Source organism: Dasypus novemcinctus, chromosome 4 (genome assembly GCF_030445035.2).
Source record: "Dasypus novemcinctus isolate mDasNov1 chromosome 4, mDasNov1.1.hap2, whole genome shotgun sequence".
Taxonomy (NCBI): domain Eukaryota; kingdom Metazoa; phylum Chordata; class Mammalia; order Cingulata; family Dasypodidae; genus Dasypus; species Dasypus novemcinctus.
This window is the reverse complement of record NC_080676.1, coordinates 44239951-44264998: the sequence shown is the minus strand read 5'-3', so window position 1 is coordinate 44264998 and position 25048 is coordinate 44239951. Positions and strand designations below refer to the sequence as shown.

The 25048-nt window shown below is 38.8% G+C and overlaps 1 protein-coding gene and 1 pseudogene across 1 annotated transcript in view; one reads left to right on the top strand and one right to left on the bottom strand.

Moving 5' to 3' along the window:
• LOC101435288 (solute carrier family 2, facilitated glucose transporter member 2-like) overlaps positions 1 to 25048 on the top strand; it is a 64555-nt gene that overhangs the window by 29278 nt on the left and 10229 nt on the right. The window contains exons 3-7 of the mRNA XM_058295279.1: positions 1836 to 1960; positions 15418 to 15533; positions 16466 to 16628; positions 20862 to 21049; positions 23239 to 23343. Coding sequence (XP_058151262.1) covers positions 1836 to 1960; positions 15418 to 15533; positions 16466 to 16628; positions 20862 to 21049; positions 23239 to 23343 — 697 coding nt within the window. The remainder of the gene's footprint in view (positions 1 to 1835; positions 1961 to 15417; positions 15534 to 16465; positions 16629 to 20861; positions 21050 to 23238; positions 23344 to 25048) is intronic.
• LOC139438761 (ribose-phosphate pyrophosphokinase 1 pseudogene) lies at positions 18572 to 19868 on the bottom strand (annotated as a pseudogene).

Genomic DNA, 25048 nt, shown 5'->3' with positions numbered 1-25048 from the left:
GAGGTTGGGAACCGAACTTGACTTTTGGGGAACATGATTCAATCCCAACAAGACCACAGCAAGGTGTTTTCATTTATTCATGAAATAAGCATTTCCACACCTTTTGTATTAGTCAGCCAAAGGGGTGCTGATGCAAAACGCCAGAAATTGGCTGTTTTTTAATAAAGGGTATTTATTTGGGGTAGAAGCTTACTTCCCTTACCAAAGTCTATTTGGAGCAAGATGGCTGCCAATGTCTGTGAGGGTTCAGGCTTCCTGGGTTCCTCTGTTACTGGGGCTTGCTTTTCTCTGGGTTCAAATTTCCTTTCTTCCTGGGGCTGGTTTTTCTTTCCTCTGCATGCTTGCTTCCCAGAGCTCCAGCTTAAGTCTTAGCATCAAACTCCAATATCAATACTCCAACATCAGAAACCCTCAACTCTGTTCTTTGCCATGCCCTTGCCAACACCCTAATCATAACTCAATCATGCCCAGGTACAGATCAGATTACAAGCATAATCCAATATCGATTTTTGGAATTCATAACCATATCAAGCTGCTACACTCCACCTCTGAATTCCAAAAAGACATTATAATATTTTTAAAAAAAACCATTAAATCAGTAACAATGCAAATACTAAATCATATTACAATCAATTTAAAGAAATACAGTTTGTGTTGGGGCAAAGTCCTGTCTCCTATAGACCTCTGAAACTTACAAAACAATTGATCTGTTACCAATACACAAATGAACAGACAGAGGATAAACATTTTCATTACAATAAGGAGAATTTGGGAGGGAAATATGAGTCATGGGTCCTCTACAGTTCAGTAAACCTGCAGGGTATCCTCCATTTGACTTAGAGTCATTCTTAAGAAGATGGTTTCTTCTCCTTGGGGCCATATGGGACCCACCCTTTCCATTGGCTTGCACAACAGCCATTTTTTTTTTTTTTGGTTCCACCCTTATCAAGCATCTAGGTGTCCATGAAGCTCCAGACATTTCCCTCCAAGACTGCTGGGGTGATTGTCACACTTCACCCAATCTTTGGGTTATTGTCTTAACCCCCTAGTACAGAGATGTGAAGACAACATTCCCCCTAACATTTGGCATCAGGCTCAACCCTCTCAGAGCAATGGGTTGACCATCTTGCCGTCCTTAACCTTTGGGGGACAGGTCCACCCCACACAGGCCTGCGGGGTGCTAACCTTAACAGCCATAATCCTTGGGGAATGTTTTTCTTGCTAATGTCTGCTTTAATATATAGCTCACATTGGTTGACATTAATCCATAGATCCTGGAAAAATGCTGGCATATAACATAACAATAATAATAATTCTCTATGGTAAGGCTGAAAATAAAAGTATGTTTTAATTTACTACCAAATAATTCATAAGAAAAGAAAATTAACATTGAAAGTGCCTTTCATTATCTATATCTACTAAAAACCTGTATCATTAAAAAAACAAAGAAGTGAGGAATCACAGATTATAACTACAGAATTTAATTTAGCTTTCACTAAGTATTATCTAAAACAATCAACTTGTAAGAAATTTAATTATGTAACTGTTTGAAATAGTGTCTGAAGTGTTACTCTAGTCATTGCCACAATTGAATTTGGAATGTTGAAAAGTAGGCATGTGCAACCAAAATTCTCCCATCATCAATATTACTTATTGTTAATGTTTTGCCCATAATTAAGCCAAAGTAGGACTCTTGGTTTAAGGTTCCCTAACTAGCTTTTACAGCAAAATTAAAATAACCACTCTTAGCTAAATATCTTAGCATGCTCTGAAAGAAAATCCATTTATCAAGATTTTGGTGCTGAATTTATAAACCTTGCTTTTTAAAATTTCAGAATCAAAGCTTTGTGGGTAACTAACTGTCTTGTGCTACTTGAACTACTCTTGATGGGGCTTTTGAAATTTGGACCATCTGACATTCTTATCATTTCAGGAAGAGGCATATCAGGACTCTATTGCGGTAAGTCTCTCTCTCTCTCTCTCTCTTTCACACACACACACACACACTTTTGTCTGAAAGTATTCTAAAGGCAGATGTGGTAACATGCAAGGATTTTTTTGAGCTAAGGTGGTGTCACAAAAGCCAAAGGTAAGAGAACAAAGTCGAAGTCTGGATCAGGGCGTGTAGGGACCAGTAAATGGGAACTGTGATGCTATGTTCTTGTCCCTGGCATGACTTGTGTTTGGCAGTGAGTGGTAGAAGACTGGTACATCCAGAACTCTGACTTTCAGGACAACCAGGCTACTTGAGCTTCTTTTTCTTGACACCACAGACCCATCTGTCAGTCCATCTTCCGTAGCCCTGTCTGATTTCACACGTGGCTGGGTGAAGTGGTAAAGTCGTGGTGACTGTAGGGAGAGAGAATCAGGCAGAAGGAGATAGATAATTACTGACCAGGAGCTCAGAGTGGGGGAAGATGACTCCTCTGTGAATTTCACATCGGAATAGCAGGAATCATTCATTTGTAGAAACAGGTTTTCAAACTTCTCAAGGCAATGAATCACCTCTGGGTTGAGGTTTTAACCCATTGTCCTAAATTGTAGTGGCCTTTCAAAGTACTAATATCCATGGGCCATGCTCAGTGCCCAATCTCCCCCAACAAGCACACACACACTCAACACACACACACAATTTTCTGCAGTCTTATTTACAAATAGATGTGACCTCTGGTTTCACACGCATGTGTGTATGGCTTTTTGGGGGGGTAGGGTTAGAGGTGAGAACACAAAATTTTGCAAAAATTATTTATAACACTTATTTATAGAAGAGAAAAGTGCTATAAGTGATCAGTTGAAGCACAAGTCCAAAATACCCTTAAGTTAATAACTTAATTGAATGTCGCTTCTGATTTTGAGAGTTAATACAAATAATTGAAGGTCAGGAAGCTTTAATAGGTGAAAAATCAGTACACACAATAGAAAGGACTTTTGAATTCAGAGTGAATAAATCTTACCACTGTCTCTTTCTGTCCTGCCTTTGATACATTAATTAATTAATTAAACTCAGTTTTATGTCCTGTAAAATGTAGATAATAAACCTATTACAGAGGCCTAAATCATGATTCTTCTTTCTTTTCTTTCCATTTGAAAAAAGGATGATGTAAAAAGTCATGCAATTTTGGGGGCAAATTTAAAAATAAATACAATAAAAATATTGTGGAGCAGGCTATCACTAGCATATCCAAGTTACTTGTATTCTTGTACAACCTTTTAAAATTATATTTGGTTTTGAGCATTAAAATTGCTAAAAATTATATGATACAAAATTTGGCTTCAGGCCCATGCAACTTCAGACCTATGAGCTTTTCCACACTATTGTTCTTAAAGTATATTAGTGGGTAGTACACAAAGATAGTAGATACTAGAAGAGGACCAAAAAATGTAGGCTGGTTTTTTTCCATGTTTAATTTCAACAGGCCATGTGTTAGAGTCCATGTGAAATTCAGCAGAAATATAGATGCCAAGGCATGAGTGTAAAGGTTCATGTGAGATATTGAGAACAATTTGAAGATTTTTAAAATATTGAAAACATTTCCCAAGAGAATCTTTTATGTAAAGACCATCAATTTCATTTGATAGGCAGTCTCTCTAAGGGGAAGGCTCCAAAAAACTTATTTTAAAATTCTTTTAAATAATGCCAAATATTGAATTTACCCTGGACTTATTGATAGTCTCTGACCTTTCTATGCAATCAGCAAATGGCTGAGACTCCACCATTTCCATCATGACTGATTACATCTGCATTTAAGAAAGCTAAAGAAGGCAGAACTGCCTACTGAATTTTTTTTTTTTTTTGTATTCCTTTAAACAGCAAAAGACCTTCTTCAAATAAAACCTATTCTGAAGCCTAATATATGGAAAGAATAAGAAGCTGGGTTGCTCTGGGGTGGAGTGATATGGAAAGGGATCTCCAGACTCCCTGAGTTCCTTAACCTCTCCCCATCTATCCACACCCCCACTGCCCCCTGGTCTTGAGGCACCACCACATTGTGTAAACTCAAATAGAGCCTGTAGTTCTCATGCCAAGGCTCTATTTCCTGTGACCTTGGACAAATCATTTCCCACTTCTATCAGGTAAAAAGTTTAATCAACCTATGTTCTAATTCCCTTTAATCTCAATAGTCTAGATTAAGAATATTATCAAAGCATTTTTTGATGTATTTTCTGAAGATGATCTAAGGTACTATGAACTAAATTAAATAACAGAGACTTTTAACTAATTAACTAATTAAGATATGGCTATGAAGAATTGCCAAATACTTGCCTAATGATTTCTTTCTATTTGTATTTCTAAATACAACTTCAATTGGGGTCTTATAAAAAATATTCTTTGTGGGACAACCAGCAAGATGGTGGCAGAGTAAGGAGCTACTAGGGTCAGCTCATCCTAAGCACAGTTAGTAATCACCCAGAGCAATCTAAAGTGCCTGTTTGGGGGCTCCAGGAGACCAGAAGAGCATCCAGAAACATCCTTGAAAGAACAGGAGGATGAGACTGCACGTCTCAAGGGAAGATTCATAAGTGGAGCACTCCACATGCTTGAGGCCAGTGCCTATTCTCCACTGGTGGCACAATCTCCCTTGGGAGCTATTCTGTGCCTGGATTTGGAAGCCCCACTTCCAAAAACAGAGGAAGAAGACTGTTGGTCACCGACTTCAGTTACTAATTAGTAAATTCAGTGGGCTAAAGTGTAACTCTAAGGCCATCTGAAGTTTGAACCTGTCCAAGTTGGAAAGAGGCCAATAGCTGCCATTTTATATTCTGCCCCTGGCATGAGGGAAAGCAGGGTAAATTAAAAATCACAGTGACAGTGGGACCTGCTTCCTTCCACACAGATTGGACTGCAGCCCTAGCCTCCTTGCCTAGGCTTCAGCCCCACCTCTGGTGGGGAGGAAGCTGGTAGGACCTGTAGCAGACTCTCCTGGTAACTGCAGGCACATCGGCGGGCATAGACTGAAGAGTTGGAAATCTACCAGGGCAACTGTGGTCATTTTGGTCCCGCATGGCATAGATTGCTACCCATGACTGCAGTTCCATCTCTGCCCCAAGCAGGGTAGGAAAGGGTGTGAAGTTTCATCAGTCTTTCTAGGCAACTATACTCTAGGCCTGCATGACTTGGATTATTACACAGAGCTGTGGCTCTGTCCCTACCCTTGACAAAGGAAAAAGTTGGGAGAAGCTTCATTGGACACTGGGGAAATGTGGGCAGCTTAATCCTCCTCAGCTTAAAGCACTAACTATATCCTTGTCTCCTACTGCACAACCATCAAGGGTAAGAAAACCCTAAAGAGAGAAACTGCCCAAAATACATAATCTAGTAAGCCAGATGCCAAGACACCAACAAAAAATTACAATCCACACCAAGAAACAGGAAGCTTTGGCCCAGTTAAGGGAACAAGATAAACCTCCAGATGACATAAAGGAACTGAGACAACTAATCACAGATGTTCAAACAAATTTCCTTTATAAATTCAATGAGATGGCTAAAGAGATTAAGGATATTAAGAAAATATTGGGAGGGGCGGGACAAGATGGTGGCTGAGTGAGCGCACCTGATATTCTCTCCTGCAAAGAAGCAGCTGGGCAGCGTAGCAAATTCTTTGGGACCAGGCTGTTTTGGGATTTTGCAGGGCAGGAGGTGTCTGGACATCGATTTGGTGGGAAGGTAACAGAGAAAATTCGTCTATAAGATATAATTGAGACTCTATTACACGAAGGTGGGAGTTGCACGCGGGACGCTCCCTCCTGGGGTGGGCAGAGCCGTAGCACCGGCGCTGCGGTGGGGATGTCTGGAGGCTCTGCTGGACTGGGGAATTCCTAAGCCCTGAGCGGGTTATTGGGGGGCTAACAGGGCAGGAGGCCTTCGCAGACCGATTTGGGGAGACAAATGGGAGTTTTATTGTGAGGCGGGGAATTTTTGATTGCAGGAACAAATAATAGTGCTTCCGCCTAGAGCCCCGCCCCCCAAGGCTGGCTGCAGATCTGCAGCAGCCTTAAATTGTTCACAATAAAGAGACATCACCAGGAGACTGTTTCAGGGCCTGCAGGGTGGGAGACGTCTGGAAGCTGATTAGGGAATATTTTGTGAAGCGCGGGAATTTTGGTTTTGGACTCTGTTATCGGTGTTTCTGGCTGGAGCCCCAACCCCGGGCCTGGCTACTGATCTGTGTCATTAAATTGCCTGCAGTGTAGAGGCGCTCCCAGGTGGCCTTTCCGGGGGCTTACAGGGTGGGAGGTGTCCTGAAGTCGAATTGGTGATACAGCCACAGAAGAGACCCGAGTGAGTGAGTGAATTGTGGGGTTCAGACACATAGGTTAGAGTTTGCGGATGTGACCTCTTCCATAGGGCTGGCACCCAGCTGTGGGGATCCCTGAAGGCTGTGTTGCACTACGGTGCTCCCAGGCTCCCTGTTAACCAGATTTGAGGTTGCCAGGTCTGAGTCCCCTAAATCCTGGTGGCCCACACCCCAGAGACTCATACCTCTTGAGTCTTCAATATCACGGACTTTCCATCCCTGAATCCATCACGCCCTGAGGTCCATCTGAGGTCCTTGAATGTCCTAGCCCTCAACATTTGCGTTTTTTCTTTTTTGTTTTGTTTAATTTTGTTTTTATTTTTATTTGATTTTTTGATTTTTTAATGTCCTGATTGCTAACATTGCATTATCTCCTAGTCTCTTCTCCCAGCTTATCCCCCAAAGTCTTTTTTTTTTTCAGTTATTTAGGGTTTTTTTGTTGTTGTTGCTGTTGTGGTTGTTTTATATCTTTTTTCTTTTCCCTACTTGTTCCCCTCCCTTTACCTACCCCCTTTTTCTTTCTTTCTTTCTTTTTTCTTTCTTTCTTTCTTTCTTTCTTTCTTTCTTTCTTTCTTTCTTTCTTTCTTTCTTTCTTTCTTTCTTTCTTTCTTTCTTTCTTTCTTTCTTTTCTCTCTTTTTTTTTTTCTCTCTAGTCCCTCATTTTCTTCTTATTTTATTTTATCTTAATTATACAATAGGTGCTGCAGGGCCCACCTCACATTTGTTGGGTTTCCTCATCCTCCGTTTCCTCATTTCTGTGTGAATTGAGTTTAGTTACCAACACTATCCCCTTTCCCCTACATCTTGATATCCTCCATCATCTACTGTCTCTCCTATATTCCACCTCCCTTTCTTTGATCCCCAAAGTGTCTAACTCTTAATTTCTAATACCTTTGTTTTGTTTAATGTCTTTTATCCACTCTTGAAACTATTGCCTTTCTTTTCTCTTTCGCTCTCTCACGAAAATACTAGTTTTTAAATTCATACCATATTACTCCCATATTCAGTCAACTACCTCATTATAGGTACTCTATCTACTGCTATAACTCTACACTACTTACATGAATCTAATATCCATCCTCCCAGATCTCATATTGTTGCTCTGTTACCATTTATCACCAATACTACTTTACACTTTTTCCTTGCTTACACAATTCCTTTCCCTGGCCCTAATACTTTCCTTTAAAGTGAACTCAACCAACAATAAGAAATTAGAATAAGAAGAACAAAGTGACAAAGAGAAGATATAACCCTTACACAAAAACAGCAGCTAATTAATCCCCAAGACTAGACAAAGAAGCTAAGGAACTGATTAAACCCATCAAGATAAAATGATGACCAGACAGTAACAAAAATCTACAAACCAAACCAGTAATCAGGAAAACATGGCTGAATCCAATGAAAAAACTAAAAACCAGGAAGGGTAGCAGAACTTCGCACAAGTAATTAAAGATCTCAGAACATATATCATTGACAAATTTAATGAAGTAAAGGAAGAGGTTAACAACATGAAGACAACACTTGGAGGGGAAATTGCAGACATAGGCAAAAAGATAACAGATATGATGTGAATGAACACCGCAGTTCAAGAAATCAAAAATACACTTGCAGCAAATATCTACGACTAGAAGAGGCAGAGCAGAGAATTAGTGATGTGGATGACAGTACATCGGAAATCAAACAGATAGTAGAATTGATCAATAAAAAGATAGAAAAAAATCCAGCTAGGACTTAGGGACCTGAATGACAATGCAAAATGCTCAAACATATGTATTATAGGCATGCCAGAAGAAGAAGAGAAGGGAAAGGGGTCAGAAGGAGTGTTGCAGGAAATAATGGCTGAAAAATTCCCAAATCTACTGAAAGAGACAGATGTACATATCTAAGAAGCACAGCGCACCCCAATCATCATAAACCCCAACAGGCCCACCCCAAGACATACACTTGTCAAATTATCCACCACTCAAGACAAAGAGAAAATTCTAAAAGCAGCAAGAGAAAAGAAAACTATCACATACAAGGGAAGCTCCATAAGATTAAGTGCTGATTTCTCATCTGAAACCATGGAAGCAAGAAGGCAGTGGTATCATATAGTCAAGGTACTAAAAGAAAAAAACTTTCCAATCAAGAATACTCTATCCAGCTAAACTAGCATTCAAAAATGATGGAGAGTTCAAAATACTCACAGATAAACAGAAACTGAAAGAGTATGCCAACAAGAAACTTCCCTTCAAGAAATTCTAAAGGGAACTCTGCAGGAAGAAAGGAAAAAACAGGACAGGCAGAGTTGGAGGAGAGTGTAAGAGCAACAAAAAAGACAAAAAGAGAAGGGAAAAAAACAAACAAAATATGACAAACACAAGTCCAATCAAAATATGGCTAACATAAATAATTCCTTGAAAGTAATAACACTGAGTGTCAATGGATTAACCTCACCTATCAAAAGATTCAGACTGGGATATTGGATAAGGAAATATGACCCATCTATATGCTGTCTACAAGAGACACATCTTAGACCCAGAGACTCATGGAGGCTGAAAGTGATTGGTTGGAAAACAATCTTACAAGCAAACAATAACCAAAAAAAGGCAGGAGTAGCTATATTAATATCAGACAAAATAGACTTTAAATGCAAAACAATTGTGAGAGACAAAGAAGGATACTACATATTAGTGAAAGGGACAATCTCTCAAGAAGAATGAACAATCATAAATATTTATGTTCCTAACAAGGGCTCCTCTAAATACATGAGGCAAAAGCTGGAAAAACTAAGTGAAAGAATAGATGCATCTACAATTATAGTGGGGGATTTTAATACACCACTATCAACTCTGGACAGAACATCTCAAAAGAGAATCACTAAAGAAACAAAATATTTGAACAGTATAGTAGAAGAGGTGGATCTAATAGACATATACAGATCATTACACCCAAACACAGCAGGATATACATTTTTCTCAAGTGCAAATGGATCATTCTCCAAGATAGACCATATGCTAGGCCACAAAGAAAGGCTTAATGAATTCAGAAGATTGAAATCATACAAAATAATATCTCTGACCACAGTGGGGTGAAGCTGGAAATTTACAAGGGCCAGAGGCCCAGATTTCACACCAAGATTTGGAAATTAAACAGCACATTCTTAGAAAAACAGTGGGTCAAAGAGGAAATCTCAAAAGAAATCAATGACTACTTTGAAACAAATATAATGATAACACAACATACCAAAATTATGGGATGCAGCAAAAGCAGTACTGAGAGGGAAATTTATAGCCATAAATACATACATCAAAAAAGAAGAAAGAGCAAAAATTGAAGAACTAACTGCACATTTGGAGGAATTAGAAAAAAAACAACAAAGTAATCTAACAGGAAGAAGAAGGAAGGAAATAACAAAGATAAGAGAAGAACTAAATGAAGTAGAAAATAAGAAAGCACTTGAAAAGATAAACAAGACCAAGAGCTGGTTTTTTGAGAAGATCAATAAAATTGACAAACCTTTAGCGAGACTAACCAAGAAAAAAAGAGGGAAGATGCAAATACACAAAATAAGAAATGAGAAAGGAGATATCACAACTGGCCCCACAGAAATAAAGACTATCATAAGAGGATACTTTGAAAAACTATATTTCAACAAAAATGACAATTCAGAGGAAAAGGACAAATTCCTAGAAACATATAAGCAGGCTATATTGACAAAAGAAGAAATTGATGATCTCAACAAACCAATCACAAGTAAAGAGATAGAATCAGTCATTAAAAACCTCCCAACTAAGAAGAGCCCAGGGCCAGACAGTTTCACAGGTGAATTCTACAAAACGTTCCGGAAAGAACTAACACCAATCCTGCTGAAACTATTCCAAAAAATCGAAACAGAAGGAACATTGTCTAACTCCTTCTATGATGCCAACATTACCCTAGTACCAAAGCCAAACAAAGACACCACAAGAAAGGAAAGTTACAGACCAATTTCTCTAATGAACCTAGACGCAAAAATACTTAACAAAATACTTGCTAATCGTATTCAACAACATATTAAATGAATTATACACCACGACCCAGGGGGATTCATTCCAGGTATGCAAGGATGGTTCAACATAAGAAAATCAATCAATGGAATGCACCATATAAACAGATTGAAGGAAAAAAATCACACGATTATATCTATAGATGCAGAAAAAGCATTTGACAAAATACAGCACCCTTTCTTGATAAAAACACTCCAAAAGATTGGAATACAAGGAATTTTTTGAACATGATAAAGAGTATATATGAAAAACCTACAGCCAACATTGTTTACAATGGAGAAATCCTAAAATCCTTCCCTCTAAAGTCAGGAACAAGACAGGGATGCCCACTGTCTCCCCTTCTATTTAACATTGTCTTAGAAGTACTTGCTCGAGCACTGAGGCAAGAACCAGTTACAAAAGGCATTCAAATTGGAAACCATGGAGCCTAGAGTGCCTACAACTGAAAGCAGGAGGATTGCATCCAATATGCATGTGGAATCTAAACCCCCTCTTGACATAGATCTGGAATGGACACAACCAAGTCAAGGTCCACAGGAAGGAGGAATACAGTAAGGATCAGAGTGGACTTAATGATATCCTATTCATCAACTATTGTGGTTAATAATTGAGAAAATGTGGCATTGATGTGGAAAAAGTGGCCATGGTGGCTGCTGGGTGTGGGGAATGGGAGGAAGAGAAGAGATGTGGAGGCATTCTTGGGACTTGGATTTGTCCTGGGTGGTGCTTCAGGGCCAATTGCCGGATGTTGTATGTCCTCCCATGGCCCACTGGATAGAACATGGAAAGTGTGGGCTATGGTGTGGAACACGGGACATGGGGTGCAGCGATGCCCAGAGATGTACTCACCAGATGCAATAGATGTGACATGATGATGGGGAGAGTGTTACTATGGGGGGAGTGGTGGGGTGGGGGCAGTGGGGGTGAATGGGGACCTCATATTTTTTGAATGTAATATCTTTTAAAAAAATGAATAATTTGAGTAAAATTTGGAAAAAAAAGAAGATATTGGATGAGCACAAAGACTAATTTGAAAGCATACATAGAAAAAGAGCAGATCTTATGGGAATGAAAGGCACATTAATTGAAATAAAAAATACACTGGAATCATATAAAAGCAGATTTGAAGAGGCAGAAGAAAGGATCGTTGAGTTTGAAGACATGGCTAATGTATTAGAAGGCTAAATATGATTAAGATGTCAAGTCTACCTAAATTGATACACAGATAGAATGCAATCCCAATAAATCTTCCAACAACATTTTAAAAATAAATGGAAAGTGGGCATACAAAATAACAGATGAAGAAAAGAATGGAAAAATTGAATAGGTCTCGGGGAACTAAATGACAGCAAGAGATGTGCAAACATATGTGTCATGGGTGTCCCAGAGGGAGACGAGATTGAAAAAGGTGCAGAAGGAATATTTCAAGAAATAATGATTGAAAATTTTCCAATTTTGTTGAAGGATATAGATATCCATGTCCAAGAAGCACAATGTACTACCATCCAAAAAATCTGAATAGACTAACTCCGAGAAACATACTAATCAAAATGTCAAATGCCAAAGACAAAAAGAGAATTCTGAAGCCAGCAAGAGAAAAGAAATGCATAATATATAAGGGATATCCAATAAGATTACGTGCTGATTTCTCATCAGAAAATGTGGAGGCAAGAAGAGAATGGTATGATATATTTAAGATATTGCAAGAGAAAAACTTCCAACCAAGAATCTTATATCCAGCAAGACTTTAAAAAATGAGGGTGAGTTTAGAACAGTCACAGATAAACAGAATCTGAGAGAGTTTATAACAAAGAGACCAGCCTTGCAGGAAATATCTAGGGTGTGCTACAATCTGAAAAGAAAAGACATGAGAGAGGGGCTTGGAAGAGAGTCTAGAAATGAAGATTATATAAGTAAAAGTAACTAAAAGTCTTAAAAGAGTGGTGAGAATAAAATAAGACAGATAAAACCCAAAGGTCAAAATGGGTGAAATAAGGACTACCTTTACAGTAATATCATTGAATGTTAATGGGTTAAACTCCCCAATCAAAAGACATAGACTGCAGAATGGATAAGAAAATATGAGCCATCTATATGTGGTCTGCAAGAGACTCATAGTAAACACACGGATACCAAAAGATTGAAAGTGAAAGCCAGAAAGATATCCCATGCACGCAGTAACAACAACAATGAAAAAGTTGAAGTAACATACTTATATCAGATGAAATAGACTTTAAAAGACATTAGCAATGTGCAATTTAGAGAGGAAGTCTAGAAAAAGATTCTATTTGCAATAGCAACTGAAAGAATCAAATATTTAGGAATAAATTTAACCAAGGATGTGAAGCATTTGTATTCAGAAAACCACAAGGCATTGTTACAAGAAATTTTAAAAAGGACCTAAATAATTGGGAAAAAAGACCTAAATAATTGGTAGAAAAGTCCATGCTCATGGATTGAAAGAGTAAATATCATTAAGATGTCAATTCTACCCAAATTGATATACAAAATCAATGCAACCCCAATAAAACTTTAAAATTTTAAAAATAAATGGAAAACACTATTAGCAAATTTATTTGGAAAGGTAAGTTGTCCAGAATAGCCAGAAACAACTTAGAAAGGAAAAGTGAATTTGGAGGAATATCACCTCCAGACTTTAAATCATATTACATAGCTACAGTGGTAAAAACAGTGTGGTACTGGTATAAAGATAGAAACCTAGACCAATGGAACTGAACTGATGGTTCAGAAACAGACCCTTATATCTATGGTCAAGTGATTTTTGACAAGTTGGTCAAATCCACCCACCTCGGGCAGAATACTCCATTCAATAAATGGTGCTGGGAAAATTGGATATCCATAGCCAAAAGAAACAAAGAGGACCCCTATTTTCTTCCCTATACAAGAATCAACTCAAAATGGATCAGAAACCTAAATATAAAGCAAGAACCATAAAGCTGCTAGAAGAAAATGTAGGAAAACATCTTCAAGACTTGGTGGGAAGTGATGGATTCTTAAAGGAGATAAGAAGAGGATTGAGATGGACTACTAACATCTAATATATGTAGAAGTTTTAATTAACTTTACTGTAAAAGTATAGAAATGTATAGGATTGATGGTAACACATTATAGCTAGTTTATAAATGGGAATGTGGCTGGAAAGGGTAGTCCAGAGATGTAAATGTCAGTTGAAAGAAAGCTAGAGAATAATCTAGGGAATGAATAACACAGTAAACCAAGAGGTGGATGAGAATTGTGCTTGATGGTACAGATGCAAGAGTGTCCTTTTTGAGCTAGAGCTGATGTACATCACTATTACAGGGTGGTGGGAGTGTGAAGAAGCATGGGGAAAATACAAAGGGAGTGACCTATGGACTGTGGTTAACAGCAATTCTATAATGTTCATGCATCTATGCCAAAAATGTACTGTGTTGATAATGTGGGAGTATGGAAAAAGTGTGTCAAATATATGCTATGCACCATGGTTAGTGGTAATCGTCTGATGATATTATCATAATCTGTAATAAATGTTCCACCACAGAGTGTGTGCTGATGGAGGAGTGTTGTATGGGAATTCTGCACATGTGCATAATTGTTTTGTAAGTTCATAACTTCTATAATAAAAATAAATTTAAAATAATAACAACAGGGTCGGTTGGATTAAAAATACACCAAATGTAAGATATGGACTAGAGTTAGTAGTAAGATTTTGATGATATTCTTTCATAATTTGTAACAAATGTCTCACAACAATGCATTGTGTTGGTGGTGGGTTGATGTATGTGACCCCTTTTCGATGTTATGCTTGCTTGCTTTGTAAGTTCACAACTTTTAGTACATACTTTGTTTCTATAGGCTTATGTATAAATAATATAATAATAATAATAGGGTGGTTTGGGGGGAACACACACCAAATGTAAGATACTTTGGTTAGTAATAAAATTTTGAGGATGTTTTTTCATCATTACGTAAAAATGTTTCACAGTAATGCAAGGTATTGGAGGTAGGTGAGATATGAGAACCCTGTATGATGTTATGCTGGTTTGTTTTGTAAGTTTACAATTATTACTATACACTTATTGTTTATGTATGTTTATGTATGAGCGATATACTTCAATAAACTAAACAAATATGTAACTACTGTATGACCCAGCAATCTCACTACTAGGTGTATGCCCCCAAAGAATTGAAAGCAGGGGATTGAAAAGATATATGTACAGTGATGTTTATAGTAGTATTATTCAAAATTGTCAAAAGATGGAAGCAACCCAAGTGTCCGTGAACTGATGAATGGTAAAATAAGATGTGGTATATACACACAGTGGAATATTATTGAGCCATAAAAAAGAATGACATCCATATACATGTGATAAAATGGGTGAACCTTGAAGATATCACATTGAGTGAAATAAGCCTGAAACAAAAGGATAAATATTGTACCATCATTGATATGAAATAATTAGAATAAGCAAGCTCATAGAGTCAGAATCTAAAATATAGTTTACCAGGGGAGAGGGCGAGGTTAGGGAATGGAAAGTTAGGAATAAAATGTACATGGTTTCTATTTGAATGAAGGAAATATTTTGGAAAGGGATGGTAGTGATGTTAGCACAAACTTTGTGAATGCAATTAACAGCAGCAAAATATACTTATCTGAATGTGTTATAACAAGATATGCTAAATTGTATGTAAGATAATAGAAGAAAAATTTATAAAAGACTCCATGGATTTGTACTACAAAGTGAACTCTAAGTTAAACCATGCACTATATTTAATAGTACAATTATAAAATGTGTTGTCATTAATTGTAGCAAATGCTCCACACCAGTGCAAGATACTAAGCAGGTAGAATATGGGAATCCCGTATTTTCTGCGTGATTGTTCTGTAAACTCTCAACTTCTCTAAAAAAATATGGGCAAGAGGGAAAAAAGATACTTTTTGCATAAATTATTTATGTGACTGGGGACAAAAGACCCTCTTTCCATTGTTCTCAAGGGGGATATGCAGCCAGGATATTGACTGTATTTATAACAAATCATTATTACTGCGATGATGCTGGCAGTGCTTTAACTCATGTTCTTGTTTCATGCAGGGCTCATTTCAGGCCTGGTTCCTATGTACATTAGTGAAATTACTCCCACCTCTCTCAGGGGCACTCTTGGCACCTGCCACCAGCTGGGCATCGTCACAGGCATTCTTACTAGTCAGGTAAAAATACCCCATCCCCTACTTTATCTGTCCCCTCCCTCTCTGTCTGCTCTCACTGTAGATCAGCACAAAAAGAAAAACCAAGTCCACAGTGGTGGTGAAAGTGATGTGGAGACACAGCCTTTTGATCTCAAAGCCACGTTATTACTACTCCGCACTCTTCTCCTTGGAGTTGTGGAGTGGGTGCTGGAGGTGACCTGATGAGCCTCCAGCCAGTCTTGAAGTTCTGGAGCTATTTATTCTAGAATGAAATTATTCTAGTCTGATTTCAGGGAATAGGAAATTTCAGATATTTGGCAGCCAGGATATCCTTTGTTTTAAGAATCATAATGGAAATCTAATATATACATATGGCCAGAGCAGCTCTTCAGCTGCTGGGGGCCTGCACCCTCCTAGCCCCTGGTCTCACAGGGACTCCATGGAACTCAACCCTGGGCTCTTCAGAGGCAGTCTGTGAGCCACGGAGTAGGGACCACAAGGCTGGTTCTCAGCAGAGTCATTGTCCTTTGAGTGAATCCCATTCTAAGTTCACAGAAAGAATTCTTAAACAAAGGTCTAAAGTTATTCATGATTTTAATATAGCATTATTTCATCTCATTGCCTGGAGAACAGAGCTGTGTGTTTCTTTTGATATCAAATAGCTTTCTTTCAATATCAACTATGTTTTTAAAAGTTTGGTTGAGTTCCAACTTAAATTTCCCAGTTGGAATTGGTAAAATTGTTTTCATTAATTAGTGAATTGTTTGCAAAACACAGAAATCTAATTTAGTTACGTTTAGGCACACTAGTAATATAGTTTTCACCTTGTGTGTAACTGAACCAAAGTTGTTTGGAAATATAATTAAATAGCCTAAGTGCTTCTTCAACAAATTATTGCAAAAGGCAAGCCCAAAGTGTTTTGCAGTTGATATGCTTCTTACCTACTGTTTCAGATTTTTAGCCTCCACTTTATCCTTGGCAATCAAGATCTGTGGCACGTCCTGCTTGGCCTGTCTGCTGTGCCAACTGTCCTACAGTCTCTTCTGCTCTTCTTCTGTCCAGAAAGCCCCAGATATCTTTATATCAAGGTGGATCAGGAAGTCAAAGCAAAGGATAGTAAGTATGAGGGTTGTTTTTCTTTTTCCTGTTGCTTTGGAATTATCAGCGCATGCAAAACAGTGTGCATGAATAGTTGTTCATGAAATTGGTAGCAATGCCTTTCTTTTTTTTCTTTATAATTGAGGTTTTATGGGTTGTTTTGAAGATCAGCCAGACATTACTAACAGTTTGTTCACATTCTTAATGTATGTACTCAAAGCCTAAAAAGCCATGTAATTGTTTTTCTAAGGATGTTCTGATGACTTTTGAGCTTAAAATTTGGAGGCAAGTTTTCCTTAAGAGGCTATCAAGTACCATAATCTTCAAATGTTTGTAAGCTGTTACATCTTTACTTCCCACCAATTTACAATACCATACACACACACAAATATCATGCATACTATATAGTCACATTTCTAATCTTTTACAGCACATAAAATTATTAGAAAAACTGGATGAACATAACCAAAAATGTTACAGAGTTCTAACAGGGAGAGCCAAGATCAGAGAGTGGTTTTAAGAAATATGTATACTAAAAAACATGGGAATAGAAGTAATTTAAAATGTTCAACACACTGAATGCATGACTGTGATTCCAAATCACCATTTAGTGTGTGCTGTGTTATAGGGTGTAAAAACTGCCAGCCCCCAGTGGAATGTTAAATTGACAACCTAGATAGTCAAAGCCTCCCATAATTCAATACCCCACTATTTTCTGGTTTTATCCCAAAATAAACAACCAGCAAATGATTTTCCTCTTTAGAAAAAATTTACACTTAAAAAAAATGGGATGAGGTGGGATTCCAATCTCCTTTTAAAAATGTTTCTTCTAGAGCTACTAAAAATCTTTCATTTACAAAATAGCTGATAAAAATATTCCTTTGGATTGTACAAGAAGGGAGAAACAGGGACAACTGATAAGACATGGTGTACGTACTAACCAGACTGGTCTTCTTTCTCTCCTCCTTCATCTGCGTCTGGACTCTCCTTGTTTTTAGTTTCTCTATTTTCTTTCTTTTTACCTAAATGCACTTTATTAGTTTCCTTTACAAGAGACAATAAGACCATGCTTTTTAACAAAAATCTCAGGTCATTTGAGAGGCTGAACAGATGAAAGGAAGGAAGAAGAAAATGAAATATATTAAATTAATCGAAAGGCATTAACCACACCACCACCCAAGATCTACTACCATGGTGGCAGCAGGCTAAGATTAAGCTACAGCAAGACCATCTAGTTAGATTACACATCTTTCCATAAGACTATGGTATCCCGATCATTTGGCCCCAAGAGGATACTTGGCTGGGACAAGGTCAAGATGGCTGAAGGTAAAGCCAAATCAAAAGGAAAAGGAACAAAGGAGAATCCAGAATACATCGACCCCAAGGTGATGGTGATCAGTCTTTTTCCTTCAAGACGCGTTTGCTGCTTCACGCTGCCTCCCCTCAGGACTCCACCCAATGGCTGCTCAAACTGACAGCTGCCTGCCCCTACCTTATAGGTTTGGGGTTCCCTAGGGCTCCAGCAGTAATTTAGCAGAGACCTTGGAGATGTGACACTTTGGGAAGAGGGGGAACAGGGCTGGCAAGGTCGCTAATTGTTCTGACCAAAGAAAACCCTGAAGCATTTACATGCAAAGTCATCTAAGTTTCCCTAGGCACATTCAAACACCCCTATAGGACACCCTCAAAAATATGAAATCTTGCTACATCTGAGCTGTAGTTAAAGCTGCAAGGCTCACAAAATTAAAGTAGTCAGAATGAGCCAATGTGGGTAGGAAATTCCAGCAATTAAGCTCAGTCAGTCTTTCCTCAATTTAGGAAAAACTCTAATAAACCTGAAGCGGGATGTAGAAAGCTACACTGGAGCAAGCTAGATGTTCTGCTTAACTTTTAAATCAAAAGCAAAGGAAAACAAGGGGTGAGGTTGATTTTATTTTTAAAAAGCCTCAGAAGTTATTCTATTATAAAGGGACATGACTGAACAGGAGGGACACAGATTCCCCATTGTGAGTTCTCCTGATGGTTTTTGCAAGGATCATGGAGATGTCGATCACCTGGATTTTGGAGCAATGCTTCATCGTATCCTGCTGAGGTATGGTATTGGTGGCTACTACTGCTTCAAAACATGCACTGACATTTGAGAAACAGCTGGGCCATAAAAGATTCCAGGCGTGAAGATACCAAAAGCTCCAGTGGCTCCAGCTGACAGAAGTTTGTCAGCTGCATGACAGATTGTGCCACATGTGTCAACCATATCATCCACAAGATTAGCCCCTCGATCCTTCACATCTCCCACCAGCACCACGCGATTCACTTCATCGACCTTTTTCCCTTCTTTGTGAATCAAGGCAAAGTCCACATTCAACTGGTCTGCAATGGGGGCCACTCTCTTGGCTCCACCAGCATCTGGTGAGACAGTGGTGTAGTTCCTCCATTCAGAGATATTCTCCACTTCAGGACAGCTGGCTCTGCATGCAGATTGTCCACTGGGATATCAATAAAGCCCTGAATTGGAGAAGCATGTAGGTCCATGGTGATGATATGATCCTCGCCTGCTACAGATAACTTATTTGCGACAAGCTTGGCTGAGATGGGGGCTGGCTCTTATCCTTATCCTGCTGCGCATAAGGGAAGCATGGGATGACTGCAGTAACCGCTGGCTGAAGCGATCTTGCAGGCATTAATCATAATCCAAAGCTTCATGACTGTCGCTGATTTCACTAGAACCACTCTGAACAACGTAGACATCCTTTCCACATACACTCCCTCCAATTTCCACACAGGTTTCCTAGTTGAAATTCTTAGTCATCACCTTGCCTAGCTCCAGGCCCAGGCGGTCGGCAATTTTCTGGGATAAGTCCTGGTGGGAGCTGCCACTGAAGATTTTGATATTCGGAATCTTGGCCTGGTACCCTGGGAACTCTGCTCAGAGATCGCTGCTGCTGCTGCAGAGGCAGGAACCGAAGTTGGACCGAGACCCGTTACTAAACCTTTGGGGTTGCTATTCCACCATCTTCAGTTTCTCTGTATTCTGTAGGTAAATCTTTAGTTTCTTGATTAGTCACTTCAGTTTGTTTTCACTTTGCTTCTTTTCCCTTTTCGTTGCACTTTTTTGTCTGAAGGTTTATCCTTTCCTGCGCCTTTTTTGGCTTCGCTTCCACATTCACAGGAGAGCGTTTAGCTTCGCCGCCCTCCCTTTGGGTTACTCCTTCCCGGGGCTCTGGCCGAGTTGACCTCCCTCTGGGGCATCCAGGCCATGCTGCGGCAAAAGGGGTTCCGAGGTCCCTCACGAGGCCTGGCTGCTGGCTGCTGCCGCTGCTCCTGCAACCTGAGCTTCTGGGACCAGCGAGGCAATACCTTTCAAATGAAGGTAGTGGTTACATGAAGAGCAGGCAAAATCACTTCAGTGTGTTTGCTCCTTGTCATTTCACACTCATAAGCATTCACTCCAGCCCAAACCAGAAGCCCACATGGAAGATTTGGAACTTAATCAGAGTTTTCTAGAAGAACTTCCAGCTTTATGCTTCTAAGGGACTAAGAATCATAGTGTTCTTTGTCATGAAATGAAACCATATATTGTTTACAAATGTTAATCAAAGAGCAGTTAAAATGAACAAAAAATAATTTCCAACACCCATGTTATTAAGTAATCAAAAGGGACAAGGGAACTCTAGCTCTTTTGTTAACAAAATAAAACTAAATTTACTTTTGTTTTAACCTGAGTTGATTTGTAGTACCAGAGAGAAGTTGGGTATATGCAGTATCAAAGGTCAGGACGTGAGAATTCTGAGAAGGAAGATGATTTATTTCAACCAGCTGGACTCAGCAGACTCTTGTCCTGATAAAAACTGAGTCCAAATAGAATTTTTGGGTTTCTTTTATACAGAGAAAATAAGAGTGGGGAGTTAAATGGTGCTTGTATTGAAAAGGACTTTTTGTTAGTTTCTTCAAGTGTTTTATCTGAGTATTAGATAGGTTATTTCCTCCAGGTAAGCTCAACTTAACATATATTCCCCCACATTCCAGGTAAGCTTGAGTTAACATATACTCCCTACATTCCAGGTAAGCTTTTAGCATGAACCCCCCACATTCCAGATAAGCTTGACACATTTGGCTTGCATCCTTCCTGAATATCCAAAGCCCATGGAGTTTATACTTCTCAATTGGCTTTCTAGGCATATTTGGATATAAAATAAGTTTGAATTTATGCACAGGCTATATTAGATTGACTGTGATCATTTTGGTGGACAGGCTTGAGAAGACTCAGAGGATCTGATGATATCACCAAAGACATCACTGAGATGAGAAGAGAAAAGGAAGAAGCATCACGTGAGCAGGACGACTCCATAATTAAACTCTTCAAAAAGTCCAGCTACCGAAAGCCCATTCTAGTAGCACTGATGCTCCACATGGCTCAGCAATTCTCTGGAATCAATGTAGTAGGTTTAAGAACTCCCTCCAACTCTTCAGAGCAAAGTAAAATTAGGCAGAGAGTGTAAGGGGTATAAGTTTAAATAGTTAACAGATATTTTAAAATGTTGAACTCACATGTCTTACTAAAAAAATACGTCTTGAGTGTGCATTAATTTTCTTTGATATACCTTAACTACTTTCTAAAACTAACTTTAACTTTTAAAAATTGTCTAAACTCATGGTATTATATATATATTAAGATGAAGGGGAAAAGAGGTAAGAGTCATATGAATAAAAAGAGGGAAAAGGAGAATAATTATACCAAAATCTCTAAATTATAAGGGTCTTCTAAACTTGAGTATCAAATTTAGGACTTCTGATAACCAGGGCAAAAAGAATTCTATGCCTCCCTATACCCTAAAGGCAATTTACTAGTTAGCCAGGTGCAAAGCTCAGTCTCCGCCATCCTACAGATTTTCATACCATTTGAAGAGGCAGCACATGAAATACACAACCGAGTGAACTGATGGTGAGGAAGGGTAGCTAAGGCATGATTGAAAAACATACTAAAAAATAAAGTAGCTAGCTTTCAGGTTTTGAATTGAAACCCGTGTATTATATAGACTAGAGTGTATCTACTATTAGGAACAGGAAAAACCATAAGCATTGTTAGGAAACTAGATAAAGAATAACACTTATCCCTTTACATTGACATTAAAAATAGGACTGGGCTTCTGCCAAAAGCAGATCCACACTGAGGGAGAATGACAGATGGGCCAAGATTTGGGGGAGGTAAAGGAAGTAAGTCCCATCACTTGAAGAAAAAAGAGACACAAAACTCTACGATCCAGATACTGCTCTGCCATGACCTCTGTCCCCTAAATGGGATAATTTTCATTCATTATGAAATTTCATTTCATAATACTCTCTATAACTTTGGGATTCAGAGCCCAAAATGGTGTCTTCTGTCTCCACTCTGCCCATACATCTAATGGCATGACATTTAGTCCCTCCAAAACTCTCTACCTGTTCCAGCACAGTGCCTGACTTAGAGAGGCATCCAGGAAATGTTCCCTCTGAGGTTGATGGACAGCCTAATAATGGTGGGATATTCAGTGCATGCTTTCAACCACTACTCACTGAACACGTATTCTATGCAGTCCTCCTGTACCAGCCCTGTCTGCTGGAAAAGGTGCCAGCAACAGGATATGTTATATGGGAAAGGAAGACAGAGGATGAGAGAATGACAGAATGACCTAAAATTCTATTTTAAAATAACAAAATAATAACAGGCAAGTAGGGACCATGTGAACCAGGTTTCTCTATCTCCATTGAGACTAGTGGAAAACTCTGGATTAAATGTGATAGCACCAGAACTCTTACATATGTTAGTGAGAACATGAAGTTGACACAAGTTCTTGGGAAAATTGTTTGAGAGTATCTACCAAACATGAACACATACATACACTGTGGCCCATCAATTTTGTTCCTAGATATAAATATGTTTTTACTCACCAAAAGAATTGTTCTAAATGTCCATAGCAACACTATTCTTAATCACCCTCAATGGCAGTTACCCTAATGTGCATAAATAGAATTGGTAGATAAATTATGCTATATCAATACCATACAAGACAGTATAGCAATGATATTGAACAAACTATAAATACAATGATATGGATGACTCTCACAAAAGTAATGTTCAACAAAAGAAGCCAGACACAAAATAGAACATATGGGGTTTCACCAGTATAAAGTATAAGACTAAGCAAAATTATCTATGGGGTTAGGAGTAGGAATGTATTTTGTGCCACCGTCTGGGTCAGAAGACATGTAAGGGCTTTCTGTAGGGATGGAAATTATTTCTTCACTTGGTGCTGATTACACAGTCGTGTTCAGTTTAAGAAAATTAATTGAGATTTACACTTCTGATATTTGCTCTTTTACATGTATATTAGACTTTAACAAAAATTTTTAAAAAGTTAAAAATTTAAAAGAAAGAAAATGTAGCAGTAGAGTTTTCTGCTAAATATATGGAGAGACTTTTAAGTAATCAGAAAGTGTTGAACATAAAAGGAAGATTATGGTTTCTCCTTTCCTGGAAGGAGAGGGTATACAAAATCTCTTTGACGTTCTAGGTACTAAAATATTTTTTTTATTTAAAGCCCTATGTAGTAGGTTCTTTGATTAAGGCTGAATTGTTTTCACTTTTCAGATCTTTTACTATTCAACCAGACTTTTTCAGACGGCTGGAATTAGCCAACCTGATTATGCAACAGTTGGAGTTGGTATTTTCAACACAGTTTTCACTGTTCTCTTTGTAAGTAAATACTTTAATTTTCCCCCAGTCCAGAGAGGGGTGTGTGTGGGGGTGGGGTTAAACTTGTGATGTCAAGAGGAATCAATGACTTGTCCATGTGCAGTGGGTATATACAGCCAAGAGGGCCAGGGGAAGAGGTCCTCTTTGCGATTATCACGATATGTATGATTAGGCATAACTAAGAAGATGGACATTCTTTCTCTCTATCTGTTGGGATCCCATTTAGTAACTGTCTTCTGAATTAACAATTCACTGTGGGACACAGAAATCCCTGGGTTTCTTCTCCTCCACTCTATATTTAAGTCCCTGGGAATCAGCCCATGGCTTGTCGTTTCTATCAATATTGGCTCTTCTACCTAGGTTCCTCTCATTCCATGATTCCAGTGATTTTCTATCCTGATGGTTCTTGGGGAAAACTTTTTTTTTCTCCAAATTTAATGTGTTTTTTGCTGAAATAACTAGAGGAAAATAAACAAGGTCCTTTCTATGAAGTCTAATTATCCTTATTCACAGATGACTTGATTTTCTATATTGAAAATCTCAAAGAATCCATAAGAATCCCCCAAGTACAGGGGCAATGACCAGTGAAGGATTGATGGGCCCTTGATATTGACAACTATGCTTATGAACCTTTTGCTCTTGAAATTGTAACTTTGCCTAGTGTTGTATGGTGCCTAAGCGTTACCTCCTGAGAACCCTCTTGTTGCTCAACAGTGGCCACTCTCTAAGCCAAATTCAGCATGTAAGTGCATTACCATCCTCCCAGTGTGGGACATGATTCCTGGGGATGAACCTTCCTGACACTGAGGGATTACTACCAAGTACTGGCTGGTGATACAACTTGGAAAAGACCTTGAGTAAAAGGGGGAAATGGTAAAGACAAATGAATTCATCTGGCTAAGAGACTTCAAAATTGGGAAGTCATGAATGAGGTAATGCTTATGCACATCTCAGCAGGATCTCATAGATAGCCAAAGTAGTTACTACTCTAAATAGTGGGTCTCCTGAGGTTTCCAAAAACACCCAGGTCCTACATTTATGGCAGATAGCTCTGGAGTTTGGTGCTTACCAGTGGGACCTACTTTTGAGTTTGTGCTCCTGAATGTGACAGAGTTTGACTCAGATGTGACTTATCTACACATGCCTCTTTTGTCCCTTTTATTGAACCTATCGTTGGTGCTGGAGTTTGTAACCAAGAAACTTGAATCTCTGGGCTATCTGTGTCCCAGCTGGGCCTGAGCCTCAGCAGAGTTGCAATATGTACTATGCAGTTCAATGGACTCACCCATGACAACTGGCAAGGAGGTGAGGTCAGACAACTACCACATCAAGAAACTGAGAGAGTATACAACTGCAAGCAAGAGAGTCCCATCCATCAGCCACATGGGATTAAAGCCCCCTCTCACTTAGAGGTGGAGTGGACATCACCATCCCAGAATCCTCAGGACTGGGGAATAAAATCCTAGACTCACTGGTATCCTACTATAACTTACTGTGGTTCTGTCAATGGAAGAAATTATATCATTGATGTGGAGACAGTGTCCATTGGAGTTGCTGAAGGCATGGAGAGGGAAAAAGGGGTGTAATATGGGGGCATTCTCAGGGACTTGGAATTGTCCCAAATGACATTGTAAAGACAGAAACAGGACATTATATATCCTGCCATAACTTACAGAATGGAGTGGGAGACAGTATAAACTGCAAT